At 33.8% G+C, this 20,221-nt stretch overlaps 1 protein-coding gene across 1 annotated transcript in view; it reads left to right on the top strand.

The window, feature by feature from the left end:
• The window catches only part of RTKN2 (rhotekin 2), a 74,031-nt gene that overhangs the window by 15,000 nt on the left and 38,810 nt on the right, over positions 1 to 20,221 (top strand). Inside the window, exons 3-6 of the mRNA XM_021699980.1 lie at positions 6,569 to 6,627; positions 11,921 to 11,974; positions 13,296 to 13,413; positions 15,806 to 15,997. Coding sequence (XP_021555655.1) covers positions 6,569 to 6,627; positions 11,921 to 11,974; positions 13,296 to 13,413; positions 15,806 to 15,997 — 423 coding nt within the window. The remainder of the gene's footprint in view (positions 1 to 6,568; positions 6,628 to 11,920; positions 11,975 to 13,295; positions 13,414 to 15,805; positions 15,998 to 20,221) is intronic.

Here is a 20,221-nt window from a genome sequence, read left to right as displayed (position 1 = left end):
TGGAATATCATGTTTTTGTTACTTTATATTTTTTGGAGAGTGGTTGATGGAGTATTTTTATCAGCTGAGGCATTTTGACTCCTCCTATTTTCGTCTTATGGTAGCTTTCTATGGATGTTTGGGTCCTTTTTTTTCGTCCCTAGTTAAATATGCAGGATGTAGAGTTTTCCTGGGCCAAGTGATGATTTATGGCCAAGTGAGAGCAGTCTCTTTAATAAATGATGCCTTTGAGATGTTGGTTAGTTGGTTTCCTGATTTTTTTATAGTATTTTGCTTTTTAAGGCTTTTAACTTCGATTGCTTTCTTCTTCTTTTTCTTCTTCTTCTTCTTTTTTTTCATGGCCAAACCTTTAAAGGATACCTGTTTCACTGTGTGTCTTTCTTCTCCATAAGACTAATAATTTCTGAACCAGAATTCTTTTGGAGTTCCTTTCAACTCTCTAGGAGCCAGGGCTATGGTATCCATCAGGTCTTATATCCATTGTCTTTTCTTCTAGGAGAGATCATAAATTGATATTGTGTTTTGCAATGGGTACCTGACCTCCAGGAGCTGGATTTGACGGTTTCAGTTGTCAATTTCCCCACTTGTATGTAAATTGTAGTTTGTTTAGTCTCTGTTTTGTAGTTATGCTGTAAAGTGTGGGCCATAGGTGATTTTATTTGCTTTCCTTGTTGATCTGAAAGCTTTTGTAAGGTACCTGAAGAAATTCAGATTTAGCTACCATTATCTTACAGGAACTGGGAAGTCATACTCTGATCACTCTTTTTTTTTTTTAAGATTTTATTTATTTGTCAGAGAGAGAGAGCACAAGCAGAGGGGGTGGCAGGCAGAGCAGGCAGAGGGAGAAGCAGGTTCCCAACTGAGCAAGGAGCCCGATGTGGGACTTGATCCCAGGATCCCAGGATCATGACCGGAGCCAAAGGCAGACGATTAACTGATTGAGCCACCCAGTTGTCCCCATACTCTGCTCACTTTAACAAATGTTTTAGTGCCTTTTCCACATGAGCTCCAAGTTAAATACTGAGGCCAAAAATATAAATACAAAGTAATCCTTGTATTTGTGTAACATATCTAAGAATGACATAGAATACATTTAAAATATTATTTCATTCAGTACCTATGAGGTAAGTAGATATTTCTCCTATTTTACAGATGACAATGCTGAGGCTAAGAGGTTAACAGCAACTCTTTAGCATAACTAGTTACTGATGGTAAGAATCAGACCAAAGATTCAGACTGAATCTACTAAATACTCCCTCCTCCATCAAAATGGCCACATATATTTCACTTCATTCAGTATTCACTAAACATTTATTGTCTTAGAAGGTACTAAGCTGTATACCAGGTACTGGTGATTCAGCAGTGAACAAAATAGATGAAAGAAATCCTTACAGAGCTTACATTCTAGCAATAATATTCTCTCCTATCCCATCCTGCAAATATATCTCTTGTCTTAACTTCTGAAATACTTTATTTGGTTTTTTAAAAATACTATTAGTCAAAGTCATTTGTAGCACCTAATTATGCATATCATTCAATGTAATTGTGATTTTAATAATGCCACACTAACCAGTTTCTTATAATCCAGTTGCCTAATATATTGCTTAAACACTAATAAACTGAAAAAAGAAAAAGTATAGATGGCAAGTGAAAATGGTGTACTCCTGGTATTTCTACAATAAAACATGGTATATTAAAAACATTGCTGACTTTATTTTTTAAACTTTATATTATTTGGTGTCGATTGAGTTTGTTATGTCAAGGTTTGAAATAGAAACCTCATCTTCCCAATTTAAGATACTTAGAAAGTTATTAATTTTATACCACATAATTTAAGATGTTTTAAATTCCACATTAAGCACTTCTGAATGTCATAGTTTTCACATATTTGCATAAGAGGTGAAGGATTTTATAAACTGCTTCCAAATAATAGAATCCCAGTTAGAATTCTCTTAGTACTTCATTAAGAAAATATAAAATACTTCCATAGTTGTTTAATTTCTAATTATACCTTGTTAATTTTGGCAAATAAATGCTATTTTAAATTCCCATATTGAATAATATAAAATAGGATAATCTGTACTTAGTCAATTTTAATACAGATTTTTGAGCAACAAAGTGGTTGATTGGCACCCTCTGTTGGTCACTTTATTTACCTACAGGCAGAAATTAAGTAAAAAGCAAAATTAAAAGTTTGTCTTTAATATTTTTATCATTATCTTTTAAATTAACATTTACAAGTCTCACCAAAATAATACTCTAAACTGGGTTTATAAGAATAAGGTACACTACTATTTAGCTGTGCCTCTGTTTGGATAATTTTGTGGTTATTTGCTTTTTCCTCAGGCTGGCTCTCTAATTGTAGCGTTTAGAATTGGCATTAACATTGCAGATTTTCAAACAAGTATTTATTTAACTGTAGCAAACTATTAGCTACAGTAGCACATTATTAAACAGAGAATGTTTAACAATTTTATTGTCAATTTGGATTAATTAGAAAAACATCACATTTTAGCACCCTAAATAACAGTTTGAGGAGTTATTTGAATTGAAAATAATTCAGGCTTCAGCAAAATGAGGCTGAATTAGTTCAGTGTGTCTCTCATTTAAAAAAAAAAACATTTAATTATTCTGTAAGATTATATGATTAAATGGATTTAAATTATAGTTTGATAATATTTATGTATAATAAGTTTGTTGGCTGGCCCTGGAAATGCCTATGCAAGTATATTATGATTACAGAGAAGAAAGCTGTATGTACTCTGCCGTGTGGTTAAATCATTTGGGGGGATTTTTTTTTGTTTTTTTGTGGTAAATTTTCAGCAAGTTTGCTTTTGGTGGTTCTTATATTTCAGAATTTCACTTACCTGCAAAAGCATCACATTTAATCCAATTTAGTAATACCTAATGGATCTCAACTTTAGCATAATCTATGACCTATTTCATAATACTCAAGTTACTCACCATATTAGAGCTTTCTTGTATTTCTTCACTGAAATAAGTATTTTAAGAATTTATATTACGCATTGCTCATATAGAAGGTGTTTTTAGAAATATTACTTACAAGTGCCAGCCAACTGTATATATATTGTATTTCTTACACCAATTTGAGGAAATTGAGATTTGTGTTTGATTTCTAGGGTGCCTTAGAGTAGGCTAGTCAATTGAAATTTTCACTCTGTGATGAACTAATAAGCAAGCTAATGTTCTTCAACATGACAAGTTTAGTTCTCCAACTAAACTTGAGTATAAAATATTGAACTTGACTTAAAATTTATGATTCAATGAAATATTATTTTTAAGTAATCAATGAGTACTTTTATTTTTACTTAGTGAATTCCCTGTTTTAACTTAAATACTAATGTGACCACAAAGAAATTAGATAGGATCTTGAGAAATTTATGGTGTTTTTTTTTTTAAAGATTTTATTTATTTGTTTATTCATGAGAGACAGAGAGGGGGGGGGGGGGGGCAGAGGGAGAAGCAGGCTCCCAAGGATCAGGGAGCCTGATGTGGGACTCAATCATGACCTGAGCCGAAGGCAGACGCTCAACCATCTGAGCCACCCAGGTGCCCCGAGAAATTTATGGTTTTAAGTCTACTACATTACTTCAGTTATACCTCACATGTAGTTCTATAAATACTATATACATGTCTTATGTAAGTTTATCAACTTAAGTATATCAGTATATTATTTCAGCTCATATGGACTATATTTCCCTAAAATGCTTATGTGCTTAATCCAGTAAGAGTAAGAGAAGTAGACTGATATATTGTCTTCAAATCTTGATGTATAATAAAGAATATCTATGCAATCATTTTAACATGCCTACTGAAACGCGATGAGATGGTGTCATACTCTTCTGAAAATTAGTTACACTTCAGAATCCCATCCAATCTTTCTCCAAAAGCTCTCTTAGAATCAAACATTGCTAAAATGTCTATGCTGCCCAGAGCCGTCTATACTTTCAACGCCATCCCAATCAAAATACCAACAGCATTTTTCAAAGTGCTGGAACAAACAATCCTAAAATTTGTATGAAATCAGAAAAGACCCTGAATTGCCAAGGAAATGTTGAAAAAGAAAAACAAAGCTGGGGGCATCACGTTGCCGGATTTCAAGCTATATTACAAAGCAGTGATCACGAAGACAGCGTGATACTAGCACAAAAACACACATATAGACCAATGGAACAGAATAGAGAACCCAGATATGGACCCTCAACTCTATGGTCAAATAATCTTTGACAAAGCAGGAAAAAATATGCAACGGAAAAAAGACAGTCTCTTCAATAAATGGTGCTGGGAAAATTGGACAGCTATTTACAGAAGAATGAAACTCGACCATTCTCTAACACCATAACGAAGATAAACTCAAAATGGATGAAAGACCTCAATGTGAGACAGGAATCCATCAAAATCCTGGAGGAGAACATAGGCAGTAACATTTTCGACATCGGTCACAGCAACTTCTTTCAAAACACGTCTCCAAAGGCAGGGGAAACAAAAGCAAAAATGAACTTTTGGGACTTCATCAAGATAAAAACTTCTACACAGCAAAGGAAACAGTCAACAAAAACAAAACAGAGAGGCAACCCACAGAATGGGAGAAGATATTTGCAAATGACACTACAGACAAAGCGCTGATTTCCAAGATCTATAAAGGACTTCTCAAACTCAACACCCAAAAAACAAGTCAAAAAATGGGCAGAAGATGTGAAAAGACACTTCTCTGAAGAAGACATACAAATGGCTAACAGACACATGAAAAAATGTTTATCATCATTAGCCATCAGGGAAATTCAAATCAAAACCACACTGAGATACCACCTTACACCAGTTAGGATGGCAAAAATGGACAAGGCAAGAAGCAACAAATATTGGAGAGGTTGTAGAGAAAAGGGAACCCTCTTACACTGTTGGTGGGAATGCAAGCTGGTACAGCCACTTTGGAAAACGGTATGGAGGTTCCTCAAAAAATTAAAAATAGAGCTCCCTATGACCCAGCAATTGCACTACTGGTTATTTACCCCAAAGATACAGATGTAGTGAAAAGAAGGGCATATGCACCCCAATGTTCATAGCAGCTCAATGTCCACAGTAGCCAAATTGTGGAAGGAGCTGGGATGCCCTTCAACAGACGAATGGATAAAGAAGATGTGGTCCATATATACAATGGAATATTACTCAGCCATGAGAAAGGATGAATACCTAACTTTTGCATCAACATGGATGGGACTGGAGGAGATTATGCTAAGTGAAATAAGTCAAGCAGAGAAAGTCAATTATCATATGGTTTCACTTATTTGTGGAACATAAGGAATAGCATGGAGGACATTAGGAGAAGGAAGGGAAAAATGAAGGGGGGGAATCTGAGGGGGAGAAAAACCATGAGAGACAATGGACTTCAGGAAATAAACTGAGGGTTTTAGAGGGGAGGGGATTGGGGGGATGGGTTAGCCCGGTGATGGGTATTAAGGAGGGCATGTTTTGCATGGAGCACTGGGTGTTATACGCAAACAATGAATCATGGAACACTGCATCAAAAACTAATGATGTACTGTATGGTGACTAACATAACATAATAAAAAAAAAGAATCAGTGTATTCAGATGAAAAGTTTTAATCTTATAACATTATTTGAAGTACCTAGTTAAATTAGCCAGTAGTTAATTAGCTAGCCAAATTAAGTCGAGACCCATCCTCACCCCCAAGAAAGTGCAAAGCAGAATACTCTGGGAAATATTGCTCTAGAAATGGCAATGCAAATTTCTAAATGTGGGATATTAGGAAATAAGATACTGGAAAAATATTCAAGGGTGGGATTGATTTGATTTACCAGGAGATAACTATTTTGAATTTTTTTTATGGTAATAGTATATTCTAAAGTCAGATCTGGGAGTGTCTTATATACCAAGAATTTTACTTGAGACTTTTTCTGTTGTCATGACAATGTTTTACTCCATATTTTATTCTCTGCAGAGCCACTCCCTTCCTTTAGTGTCTGAGTTAATTTATTGTTTTAGTATATAGTTTTTTTGAATTTCAAAGAAATGATATATATTACTGCATATAAATATATAGCAGAGAATAAATTTTTTGATATTTGTTAGATTTTTATAAGGATAAAGTACTACTGAGCAGCAAATTCATGGTTGGGAAGCTCTTTAGCTTTTTCAGGCAACTATAATCTGGTAAGCTAGAAATGTAATTTATGAAAGGTGATCCAAGGTATTACACTTCCTAGGACCTGGACAAATACTGCACATCTTGCTTATAAATAAGTGTTCACAGAAGGCTTTCATTGTAGGGTAAGCCAGTATATAATCTTCAGGGAATGTAAAGCTTATATGAAAAATGAAAGAGAATGTCTCTATATATTTCTCTTAAAGGCAGCTAGCTGTTGACTAAACATGGTGAAGTTTGAGTGAAGTAGTTTATGTTAACTGGAAGTCATTATTATGTGCGGATATGTGTCTGTTTTTAATATTTAGGCATTTGTGAAAGATTGTTAAAACATTGCTTATTAGAAAAGATCTTTTCTTCATTAGCTTTTTTCCTTTTGACAGTGATGTGAATTTTGACAGTAAAGAACGGACAGCATGTAAAGGAAAGATTGCCATATCAGGTATGCTATAGATGGATTGTTTTTATATTGCTGAATAAATTCTATTAAGTGCCTTCTTAGAATTCGTGGGCTTTTAACTCCCTGCATCCATTTTTTTTCCTTCATTTTATTTTGCATGCCTCTATCTATAGTTGTTCTAAAACACTGTTTTCATCACTCTGCTGTACATTTATGTAAGATTTTACAGTTTGAGAAAGCTGTTTCATATGTATTATATATATTATGCAGTTTTCTCTTCAGTGAAGTTTTGTGAAATAGGTAGGATAGTTCTCTTTTTCTAGACTCAGACTTCCTGTAAGTGGTTGGGCTGGGCTACAAACTCAAATCTTTGACTCCATTCCTTTTCTGCTCAGAAGTTTCAATAGCATTTCTATGTTTGTCCAGGCTAGAAGTTCCATGAGGGTTGGAACTATGTTTTGTTCATCACTGTATACCCTGAAGCCAAAACAGTGCTTACACATAGTAATTGCTCCTTGGATATTGATTGGATGGATGACTGCTTCTTGTTTTCCATAGGATAAAAACCAAACTTTCCCCCTCAAGAGTTTTCCATTCTGACCCAACTATTTTTCTAGCCATATCTTCTACTCCTGTACATAAAGTGTCTGCTTAGCCAGACATTTCTCTCCCTTTTCTGTCAATACACTGCCTACTTCTGACACCAAATTAGCTCTTGAAATAACTATATTATCTTCAGGATCTGTTTGCTCATCTATAGAACCTTCCCTGTTACCATTCCAGCTGGAAACGTTTTCTTTCTTTGAATTCCTAATCCAGATGGGAGACCCTTTACCACTAGATGGCACTTATGCTGTGCTGTCTCAGTTTCTCCAAAGTGTTAAGGAAACTAGACAGTGGCTTGGAGTTGCCACAGATTGAAGTGAACACAGGCTGACTCGTGTACACTAGCCAGATAATGTACCTTTTACAAATATTATCTCATCGGTACATTTTGGGAACAACTGACCTCCATCAGCCCTTAAGTCATAACTAGCTTGTTTCATTGGCCGGAAGCCTTGTTCTCTTAGCTCCAGGGAACATGCGGCTGCATTTCAGCTCTCTTGCCCAAGGAACTGTTTTTAGAAATGTCTTTATGGATAAACAAAATTCTCATGCAGGAAGGATAGATCTGAATTTTACAGGATGTAATTGTCCTAAATCATAAGAATTGCCCTCAGCAAAAAATTCTTCAGGAAAGTAACTGAACTATATAAAATCTGTTGCTTGTTTTATAGTTATTTATATTCATGTCTTCATATTTCCAATTATAAGACTGGAATAAAACTTGTTTTATTCCTCCTTATATGCTTCTGATGCCAAACACAGTACTTTTACGTAGTAGTTGTGCACTATGTTCGATACATTTCAATGTGAATAAATAAAATATTTGAGATCTTTAAGGGAGATTTTCTAAAAATACTTAAACATAATCCTCCATTTCTTGCTTCTGATTTAGTGCCACTAAGTACACGAGTAAGATATGTTAAATTGCTGTTGAAGACTAAAATGACATGATAGAGCTAACACCTATTGACGTAATAGTTTATTTGCTACAGCAATTCATGATATTAACATTTACTGCACATTTAGAAGAGTACTTAAGTAAAAACATTTAAAGTAAGAGAAAAAAACTATTTTCCTGACCACAAATACTCAAGTGTAGAAATTAAACTTATTTCTGCATGTGTTCCTTCTTTCCAAGAGATAATTTTAAATTAAGGAACTGGAAGCCTCAGAAAATGGAATACATATGTAATTTCTCTTCATCTTTGCTTCAACTTAATTATATCTTGTCTCTTTATTTGTAAGAAATAAAAACAAAGAAAATTAAAAACTAATTCACATTTATAAATACATTTTCTTTTGACATTGGGATGACTTTTGATCAAAATGAGTATTTGCAACAAAGGTTCCTAATGTTCTGAGATTACATTGATTACCAGGCAATACCTGGGTTTTCCATTTCCAGTTTCACCACTCATGGCCAGATCCTTATAAAAATAAAAAGATAAGTCAGATATATCCTGATCGTTCTTACTAAATATCAAATAATTGCATTGTGGCAATTGTCTCTGCTTATTCATTGACTACTAATTCAATATCTAAAGCCAAATCAGTTCATAAAGTGCCTCGGTTTTTACTTTTGAAAATGATAGAAAGACTTTTAGGAGTTGACAGCATCAAGTTAGCCATTGTATTATGTATGTCTCTTTCAGTTTATCATAAAAGTGTCAATGAAGACATAAAAAGAGACAAAGGTAAGAGCACTGTCAGCTAAAACTGAGTCAACCATTTGCAAGCATCTGGAAGGAATTTCTATTTGAAGCTGAATTAAAAATCACAGTTGGTAGGTTACACATCTTTTGTCATCTGAACAGTACCTGACCACCTGGGAAATAGATAAGAAATGTGTGCCTTCTCTTGAGAATTTGACGTAGGTAGGCATGGGAAAAGGCAAGACTGACCCATAGGCTATTGGTATATAGCAGAGGAAGTCAGGGTTCATGTTCCTCCCAAGATAGTGTAAATAGTTAATACCACCCTAATAGGACAAGAACAGCTGTGAACAAGAACAGTTGTGAAATGAAATGAGTCAGCAACTGTGGCCAAGCAAGAAGCAGGCTCTTTGACAGGGTATCAGCCAAGTCATAATTATAAAACAATAAAGGCAGTCCCATTAAAATCAAGGACAAAGTAAAAATGTCTATTATTATCAATATAATTTTGACACAATTTAAGAAATTGCAGCTAAAATAGCAAGAATGAAAGATGAAACTGCTGAAAAGAAATAGAGAAACTGAATACTATTTTAAAATAATAGATTGCAGACCTAGAATATCTAAGGAAATTTACTGAAACACTATTTGAACTAATAAAAAAATCAGTAGAAGTGGCTAGATTCAAGGTAAATATACAAAAAGTGGTAAGCTGTTCTCAAAACCAATAATATCTAGTTAGAAAATATGGCAGAAAGATCTCTTTTACAATAAAAACAACAAAAAACAAAAATATTAAATAGCCCAAGAATAACCTTAATAAAAACGTAAGGGTAACTGTATAGTGCTACTGAATATATATTGACAGAGTATTATAAAGTTACCAGTTCTCAAATTAATTTGGATAATAGAATTCTAATAAAATATTTTATTTATTTATTTATATTTTATTATGTTATGTTAATCACCATACATTAGAGGGGGAATTTGGACAATATATTTCTAAAATTCACATAAAGAAATTAGCAATTGAGAATAAGATGTTTTGGAAGGCTATATTTCTAGCAAATGGTAAAGTATACTATAAAGATCCAGCAGTTATAATAGTATGGTATTGCTATTAGGATAGACAGTAACTGTTAAATGATTCAATTAGATCTGTAAAGCATATAGCCAAAGGACAGATACTCAGAATGGCATATATGATAAAGATCCATTGAATCATTAAATCAATGAGGAAGGGAATGCCTATTAGATATATAAATGGAGCTGGAACAATTATTTTTATAAGAAGAATATTTTACCTCATATACCCCCAAATTCTCACATAGATTAAATAATTAACTTTTAAAAGTACAAAGCATAAACAGTATGTTAAAAAAAAGAAAAGTGGGTCATGGATACAAACATTCACTGAACTGGCTGATAAATGTACTAACATTTTTCTTGTTAATTAAAAAAATGCAAATCTAAATTTGTCAATTGTCTGTTAAATTAGTAAATATATTTTTAAAATTATGGTTAGATGAGATGTATATAAGGTGTTTAGCTGGGCACATGGAGAGAGCCCAGTAAGTAATATTTTTTTTACCACAACTGCTAAGGCAGCAGTGGCAGGACACTCATACCTGGTTGGACGGGTAAGGGTGAAGAAGTATTATAAAGCTTTTCTAGAAAGGAAATTAGAAATAGGCATTAAGAACCTTATAAAGGATTCTAAACAAATGAATATGTAGACAAAGAATCATAGGACTTAAAGTGAAGCACAACATAAATGTAGCCAAGCAGCTTATGTTCATAAAGATTTGTAATTATTTGAAAGTGGCATAATTAATAGGTATGAAAATATGCATATTACACTTCCCTAAGTGTAATAGGGAAGTGTCTTAAACAGAGCAATTTTCCACAAAAGTTTGAGGTATTTATACTCTGAGTAATTAAAACTAATTTCACTTTATCATTGAGCTTTCTACTGTGCTGTGTTATGCTGTAATTCATACATCTTAATCTACTTGGTAGAACTTTGATTCTCTTTGAAAATATATAGATACTGTTAGAATGTCAGAGGAAAATTGTTAATCTAGTATCAAAAGTAAAGGGGGGGCGCCTGGATGGCTCAGTCGTTGGGCGTCTGCCTTCGGCTCGGGTCGTGATCCCAGGGTCCTGGGATCGAGCCCCGCATTGGGCTCCCTGCTCTGCGGGAGGCCTGCTTCTCCCTCTCCCACTCCCCCTGCTTGTGTTCCCTCTCTCGCTGTGTCTCTCTCTGTCAAATAAATAGAATCTTTAAAAAAAAAAAAAGTAAAGGGAAGAATGGAGGTAACTAGGAAGGAAGAATTTTGACTGTGTCAAAGGTCTAGATTAACATCTGGAATAAGGATCATTAACATAATTACTTTAAGGTTTGAAGAATGTGTGAATGAGAGAAAATACATTTTGATCACTTTTAGAACATATGCCCTTTCCTTGGTCTTGAAGAAGGAATGCATTACTTTTTTTAGTTTTATTTCTTAAGGGAAATGCCATAGTTTGTAACATGAATATACAAAGATCTGCAAATTCTTTCATAGACAAGTTAAATCTTCTTAATGAAAAAGTTTGGATCTGTTTGTCATGAACAATGATCTTAGACAAGTCACTTAATTTTCTTCATCTTTTGCATAGTGGAAGTCCTGACATCCTTTCTACCTACTATTTTATGATTTTGAAATGTATTTAACTACATTTGTTCCTCCCGCTTACCCAAAATAGAAATTCAACTATTTCATCTATTGCAAAAACAATAAATCACAAAATGAAAATGTTATGGCATAAGCTTATTACAGACCTTACTTAATAATTTCTTGAGTAATAATTGGTAGGGTTTTTTAGTATATTATTTAAATAACTATAAGAGATTTTATGTTCCTAGTCTAAGCTATTTTTGAGAAAATATTGCCTGTGTTAGAATATTTAAATAATAAATTTTATATTGGCTTTAATGGTCAGAATCCATTATGGAATTCAGAGGTTCATTTCACGCTAAGAAATGGAATTTATCAAGATTATTACTTGTCATTTCTTTTTCCCCTCCTTCATAGATATTCGTATACCACTAATGTGGAAAGACTCTGATCACTTCAGCAATAAGGAACGTATGTACGATTTTAATTTATATTTGAAATGTTTTCTTTAGGGTATAGTAAATTTGTGACTATTGGGAGAAAAAGCTGCTTCCACATGAAATAAATTGATGTCATTTGGCAGAATAAGCTGTATCTTGCTGAACTGTGTTTTTTCCTATTTTTAGTACAAATATGTTGTAATTGCTTGATATTAATTAAGATAATACCTACCTAATGTACTTTTAGTTGTTGATTGGAACCCATGCAAGGACTGTAACAGGTTGTGTGGAAGGGAAGGTACAGCAAAAGAAAATGTTTAAGGAGTAAAGGTAAAGGCAGCATTTCTTTTTGACCGGAATCTGGGAGATCTTTTCTGCCTTGTTTTGTTACTTCAGATTATTTAACAGGATGTAAGAGGGAAAGATTTTTAGCTTGATCTGATTTTCCCCCTTCAGCATTTACAAATCCATGTATTTTCACAAATCCGTGTATTGCTTAGGTCATAGAAATTAACCTCAAATGATTTCTAGAGGCAAAGTGGAAAAGCTATGATAATCCTTTATCTTTCTTGTCTATTGTGATAGCTTTGTTCCTCATAGTTTAAAAAACTGAATCATATTGAGCATAATTAGTTTTATATGAAGAATCCAAAGTCAGGTTAGTATATTTGTTATTCAATTAGGAAATATAATTTACTTTATAAAGGAATACATGTGGGGATTAAGCGTATCTTTCTGATTACTATAGAGAATAAGTTTTTCTGAAGAGCTACATTTTCTCAATAATGAGGTTTTAGCCCTTTAATCACCCAATACTTTTAAAAAATATCACCAAATTAAAAGGCTCAGCAGCTATGTTTTTTGTGTTCACATGCCTACTTTTTATTGTTTTTGTGGTTTCCTCCCTTGCTCTCAGTTTGGTGGAAAATGTTTTGCTGTTGTTAACGTGCCTGCCCCTAACCTCTTATAATAGAAAACTTCTTTTTAAATAGACTTGGAAACCAAAATGACAGCGGTAATAGTATATATACAATAATAAATTTGCTATTAATGAAAGTCTAAAGAGTTTCTAAGAATAAAATTTATGAATGTGATGCTTGCTTTAGGCTGCTGAGAAGCCTGTATTTTCAGCTTTATTTTTTGATATTCCTTGGTTTAATTGCTTTGTTCTGGTTGGGAAAGGTGTTAACATAGACTGACAGAGCAATCCCTATAAAAAGTTAATGATTACAGTGTAACATATATAAAAATAAGAATCTTTTAACAAATATTAGAGCTAATTTGTCATTTTCAAGTAGATTTTAACATGATATAGGCATGATTCATCTCATGGAGCACTCTTTTTTCCCTAGGATCACAGCAGTATGCCATTTTCTGTTTATTCAAAATGGGAGCTGAAGTTTTTGATACTGACATGGTGATTGTGGATAAAACAGTCACAGATCTATGTTTTGAAAATGTAACTATATTGTAAGTATGTTTAAATCTTCGGAGAATGAGAACAATTTAAAATTCTACCTTTAAAGGAAGGCAAAATTATTGGGTTTTTGGATTATTTTTGAAGCATTAAGATCTTTAAATGTTTAAATTGATTTTGAAAATTACTTTATTCAGAAGAAGCCCACTTTTGCATTTGAAATTTTTCAATGTAAAATAAAGTGGAAATCATGTAATATTGGTAGTAAATATTTGACTCATTGGATATGATAAATTTTTATTAGTTTCTTTAAACATGTATAGTTTCATTATTAACCAAGCTGTGAATACAATGGAATCTCATTATAACATTATTTTATATAAAGTGAATTTGAGCATAAAACAGGTTCTTACATCTCATAGAGGATATTTAGTTACAGAAATGCTAAAATAGTTATAACAACTTTATTTATAAGATTGTCCTGAAATATGTACCATAGGGAAAGCACTTTGGTAAAATTTCGAGATGTTCTTTTTCTTACGGTGTACTTCTTTCATGTACTCCAAAACAATAAAAAATTGGGTGATCCTTAGGGCTGTTTTTATTGCCCCTGCTCTTTTACAGGCTCATTTTATTGTGGTCATAATACAGAACCAGAAGGAACTCCTCAGGTAGCCATAGAAATCACTTTTAACCAACATAAGTTTTTCCTGGCCTCTTTCAGAGGTTCTGTTGTCCTAAATCAGTGTGTGATTTGTATTTCTTTCAGGGTTTCAAAAACACTCTCTTTGTATCTCAATATTAATAGCTACTTAACTATTAAAATAAAACTGAATGTACATGGTTTTTGCCATTTTCAGTTATGAGCTAAACAGTAGAGATTGGAGAGTAGTTTTGCCACTCACATAACATTAGAAAAACTATTGCAAACCATGTTTTGTGGCTTCTGTCCAGTATGCCATAAATAATTGTGTAGCACAGAAAAATAAAACACATTGTTCTGAGTTATTAGCAGTTGTTCAGGCCTTCTTACAAAGTATTGAACCAAAGGAATTTATTTAGGATCCTCAAAATATCACCAAATGCTTATGTAATTGAGACTAAAAGAGTAATTTTCCTTGGTTATCTAACTACTTTTATTTCCATAATCAACTTTTGCTAGTGCATTTTTTTCTACCAAAACTGTCCTGTTAATGGCTCTTTTCTTCACATCACTTTGCTATTCTTTGCTTTTACCACAAAGACAAAATCATAATTTTTTTTTCATTGAGAGAACAATGCAAGTTACTTCGGAAGACACCACATGATTTATAATTTTTAAAAAATTCTGTAAATATTTTAAATTGTTCCAAAAATAACTGCTGACAAATGTTCTAAATGTTTAAAAATGTGCTTTTGTTATGATTGTTTTTAATAAGTATTCAATATTTATGAATCTCTGGTTTTTCTCTAAATATTGACATTTGTTAGTCATTACCAGTAATACTGTATGTTTAAAGGTTGCCAAGTAAATTATAAAAATATCTGGGAGTTATTCCTTGGATTTATCCAAAGTATAGATTGGCCATTTAAAATCTCTGAGACTGATGGATCTTCCATGTAAGGCAACATCTACTGCTGATGGATCTCTTGCGGTTTTAAGTAAATTTTGTTAGTAATACCACCACAGTCTTTTATGGTAAAGGTAGTTTGTTGTGTCTGAAAAAGTGCAAAGCCAAACTTAGCATTTGCTAAAAGTGCAAAATTTTTGCATATGAGTGTAATAGTGTATTGAGGACCTTTTATGCAAGGTTAAGAATACAGAGATTACCAAGGCAGCACTCTCCCTCAAGGAGTTCCTGCCTTGTAGTATATAGCTCTTTGTATCGCTTCTTGCTTGTGTGTTTGTTTTCCCCTAGATAACCAAACAGTGCAGCATTATTTTAGAGTTATTGGGTACAAAGGTGGGGTGGGGAGGGCATGGTAGTGATTGGACTGTGACTCTTTATGAAAAAGAAATGAACACTGAAGTTTTCAGCAGAAAAAAACTTTTCTTTCGTTTTATAAGTCTTTTCCTTTTGGAGGAATAGTTATTTCAGGAAATCACACATATTATGTAAATGCCTTACAAAAAGGTATAACTGAAGACATGACATCAGGAAAATAGCATTGGCAACAAGATGACCAGGGCATATTATCATTTTTCTTTAGGACTGTGCCTACGTATATTGATCGCATTGTGTTAATTTGGCCCTACTTTAGAAGCTGGTAGCTCTGGAAGTTACACTGACTCTCTGAGGTCATTTAGATACTAAATAAACACAGGGAGATTCTGTCTCATTAACATATATTAACATAAGCCTGTTTCAAATTGTGATTTTAAATGTTCTGAAAACACCAAAGGATGTTCCAGTTTTATTTTCTACTGAGTTAAGTTTCTAACGTTATGAATGCTCTTGATTTTAGTAATGAAGCAGGGCCAGACTTTCAGATAAAGGTGGAGGTATATAGCTGCTGTACAGAAGAATCTTCTATAACCAACACACCAAAAAAACTAGCTAAGAAACTGAAGACATCTATAAGTAAAGCTACAGGGAAGAAAATAAATTTGGTGATTCAAGATCATGAAACATGCTCGTCTTACAGTTCTGCTATTTTGTAAGTTTTTTAATACAGCCTTTATAGTGACATAGTATTACTATGTATTTGTGACATTTTAAAGTATTGTATGTAGAGTATAAGTTTACATTTTAAATGGAAGACACATCCTGAAGCAGAAACAAAACTGACATTTACCCAGTTGAGGTATCCTTAATACCTTCCTTTGAAAGTAGGAAGTGTGTTTTAGCGATTTGGAATTCCAGTACCTACCACAAAGCTGAAATGTTTTTCTTGAAAAGGAACTATCTATTTGTCAAAGTGTTTGCTGCCTGTCAGCCTACTAACTGGATTTCTATATATGTCATGCGTTATTCTTACAGATTTTAAAAAATATTTTATCTCTGTATAACAAAACCTCAGTACCTTTATCATGTCTAACAAAATAAAAAATAAGCCCTTAATATCATCTGGTATCCAGTCTGTATTCAAATTTCCCCAATTATGAAAATGTCCTCTTGTAATTTGTTTATGCAAATCAGGATCCAAATAAGGTCTACAGTGTTGCATTTAAGTGAATCTTTTAAGTTTCTTTTAATCTTTAATGATTTCCTGTCTACTTTTTTCTTGCCATTGTTTATTTTTTTTTTTTAAAGATTTTATTTATTTATTTGACAGAGAGAGAGATAGCTAGAGCAGGAACACAAGCAGAGGGAGTGGGAGAGGGAGAGGCAGGCTTCCTGCCGAGCAGGGAGCCCGATGTGGGACTCGATCCCAGGACCCCAGGATCATGACCTGAGCTGAAGGCAGACGCTTAACGACTGAGCCACCCAGGCGCCCATCTTGCCATTGTTTATTGAAGAAATCAGATCTTGTAGAATTTCCCATATTTTTAATTTAGCTAATTGCATCTTTGTCTTTTTAAACATCTTTTTCTATCCTCCGTTTCCTACAATTGGTAAATCTAGAGGCCTGATTTGATTCAGGTTCTTTTTTAGGCAGTAATGCTTCACATTGATTATGGGTACTTCCTACTGTCTCCCATTAGGAGGCCTTGTCCCACTTACAGTTATGTTAAAATTGATCAGTGTGTTCAGGTGTTGCCAGCCTAATTCATCCATTATAACATTCCCTATCAATGTTTTATCTAATGGTTTTAACAGCTATTACTGATAATTATTTCATTAGGGATTATAATTTGGTGACTTTCTAAATTTGTCATGCATTTTTTTTTAAAGATTTTATTTATTTATTTGACAGAGAGAGAGGGACAGAGTGAGAGGGAACACAAGCAGGGGGAGTGGGAGAGGGAGAAGCAGGCTTCCCGAGGAGCAGGGAGCCCGACGCGGGGCTCGATCCCAGGACCCTGGTATCATGACCTGAGCCGAAGGCAGATGCTTAATGACTGAGCCACCCAGGCGCCCCTGTCATGCATTTTTTTTTAAACTTTGAATTTTCTCAAAGAGGAACTTTCCTTCATGAACTGTGGATATAAATGGAAAAAAAAATTGGAGGAAAGGGAGAAAAAAATGCTGGATTCTTTTATTTACCCAATTTTAGAATAATGAGTTGATATCCTAGCAACCATGGAGGTAATCAGTGTACTCTTTTACTTGAACTCTTGAATTTTTGTATATGTTTGTGTTTCAATCTGTTACAGTTGTTATTCTCTTTGAAGCCAACTTGTCCCATCTTTGATCAGGGGGAAGCTTTTCAGCTGACTCCTGCAGCTTTTGACATAACCTAATCTCTGATAGCTTCTTTGCTTTCTGACACAAGATGTTCCACATTCATCTTGTATTCTTCTACCCAGACTTGGAGTAACCATTTCTTCAAGGAGCCATGGTTTCTTTCAGATACTTTCTTTAAACATTGTGTTGTTACTTCACAAAGTTTTATGTTTATGTTTCTTGGGAAAACTGTTGATCAGTCTATATTCTTAGAATTTCTTTGCATGTTCTGATAGATTTGGCTCTTCAGCATGTCAATAACTTTACTATGATTACAAAGAGCAAAATATTTCAGGTATATAGACCCTGGAAATGTCAATCATCACAACATAATTATATAACTCTTTTCATGTCAGATACATTACATATGGAAAATGTCTTGGGATTCTAGCATTGTAGCTTTCAGTCTGTTTTGATTGAGGCCTATGCTAAGAAATATATTTTACATCATTACTGAGTGTACAGCAGCATAAGCAACATAGATTTCATGAAGCAATACTTGGCCCTAGCTATTTATAATACACGTATCAGACTTTTTTATTCTATTTTTAGTTATTTTTTTATTTTAAAGGTTTTTATTTATTTGACAGAGAGATGGAGAGCACAAGTAGGCAGAGGGGCAGTCAGAGGGAGAGAGAGAAGCAGGCTTCCCGCTGAGCAGGGAGCCCGACGTGGGGCTCGATCCCCGGACCCTGGGATCATGACCTGAGCTGAAGGCAGCTGCTTAACCAACTGAGCCACCCAGGCGCCCTATTTTTAGTTTTTAAAAATGCAGTTTATGAGTCATAGGTTGATGTCACGATCCATTGGATGGGTTCCCCCCCCCCATTTTCCACTGAAAAATAGAAGATGTTGAGTCTTTTCTCATATAAATATCATTGAAAAGTAGGTAAAGGACCCTTTAATTTTCTTCCTTTAGAATTAAGGCCTTCTTAAAACTTTTCTAAATTAAGATATGTCAAGAATTTTCCATCGAGTTCAGTAGTTTTTAAAACTTTTTTAAGCAGCAAAATTTATTTTGCTTTATTCAAAACAACGAAAGGACCAGTAATGTCCTGGAGAAGTTACATTATTCCCTGGGTCTCAGTTTTCTCATATGAAAGGTAAGGATGTTTAGACACAATCATTTATTAGGAGCCTCCTTAGAGACATTTCTAGGGTTTCATACACCTTAAAGCTTGTATAAAAAAAAAAAGGAGGGCCTCAAGCCTCATTTTAAAACCTTATTGTTTGGCAGTGAATACTTAATTTTTTGTTCTGTCGTGTATTATTTGTGTGACCCAGGGCAGGTTATTTTGCATTTAACATATTACCTTCAGGTATACAAAATAATGATTCAATTTTGTATACACTGAGAAATGATCACTACAATAAGTCTAGTTACTGCCTAGTAACTAGTTCACCATTCCAAGTTAAAGATTTTTTTTCTTGTGATGAGGATTTTTAAGATTTACACTTTCAAATATTTAATACAATATGATTGACTGTAGTCACCATGCTATAAATTACATTTTCATGACTTACTTATTTTATAACTGGAAGTTTATACCTCTTGACTCCCTTCACCTATTTTGCCAACCCCCCAACACACCTCCCCTCTGACAGGCACCAGTCTGTTCTCTATATTTATTAGTTTCGTTTTATTTTGTTTTCTAATTCCACATATAAGTGAAATCATATGGTATTTGTCTTTTTTGTCTGACTTATTTCACTTGGCATAATATCCTCAAGGTCCATCCATGTTGTTGCAAAAAGGCAAGATTTCATTCTTTCTTATGGCTGAATAGTCATCCATTGTATAAATATACCACATCTTCTTTATCTATTCATCCATTGGTGGGTACTTAGGTTGTTTCCATATCTTGATTATCATAAATAGTGCTACAGTGAACATAGGGATGCATACACCTTTTTGAATTAGTGTTTTCATTTTCTTTGTATAAATACCAGTAGTGGAATTGTTGCATCAAACTAAAAAGCTTTTTGTACAGTGAAGGAAACCATCAACAAAATGAACAGGCAGCCTACTGAATGATATGAGATATTTTCAAATCATATATCTGTTAAGGGGTTAGTATCCATATACATAAAGGATTCTTAGGATTTAATAGTGAAAAAAAAAATCCAATTAGAATAGAGGCAGAAAGGGCGCCTGGGTGGCTCAGTTGGTTAAGCGACTGCCTTCGGCTCAGGTCACGATCCTGGAGTCCTGGGATCGAGTCCCGCATCGGGCTCCCTGCTCAGCAGGGAGTCTGCTTCTCCCTCTGACCCTCCCCCCTCTTATGCTCTCTCTATCTCATTCTCTCTCTCAAATAAATAAATAAAATCTTAAAAAAAAAAAATTCTTAAAAAAAAAAAAAAAAAAAAAAAGAATAGAGGCAGATGATCTGAATAGACATTACTCCAAAGAAGACATACAGATGGCCAACAGAAACATGAAAAGATGGTCAACATCAAAAATCATCAGGGAAATGCAAATCAAAACCACAGTAAGATACCACCTCATACCTGTTACAGTGACTGTTATTAAAAAAATAAGAAATAAATGTTGGTG

Source organism: Neomonachus schauinslandi, chromosome 6, assembly GCF_002201575.2.
Source record: "Neomonachus schauinslandi chromosome 6, ASM220157v2, whole genome shotgun sequence".
In the NCBI taxonomy this organism is placed as follows: Eukaryota; Metazoa; Chordata; class Mammalia; order Carnivora; family Phocidae; genus Neomonachus; species Neomonachus schauinslandi.
This window is presented reverse-complemented; position numbering and strand designations above follow the sequence as displayed.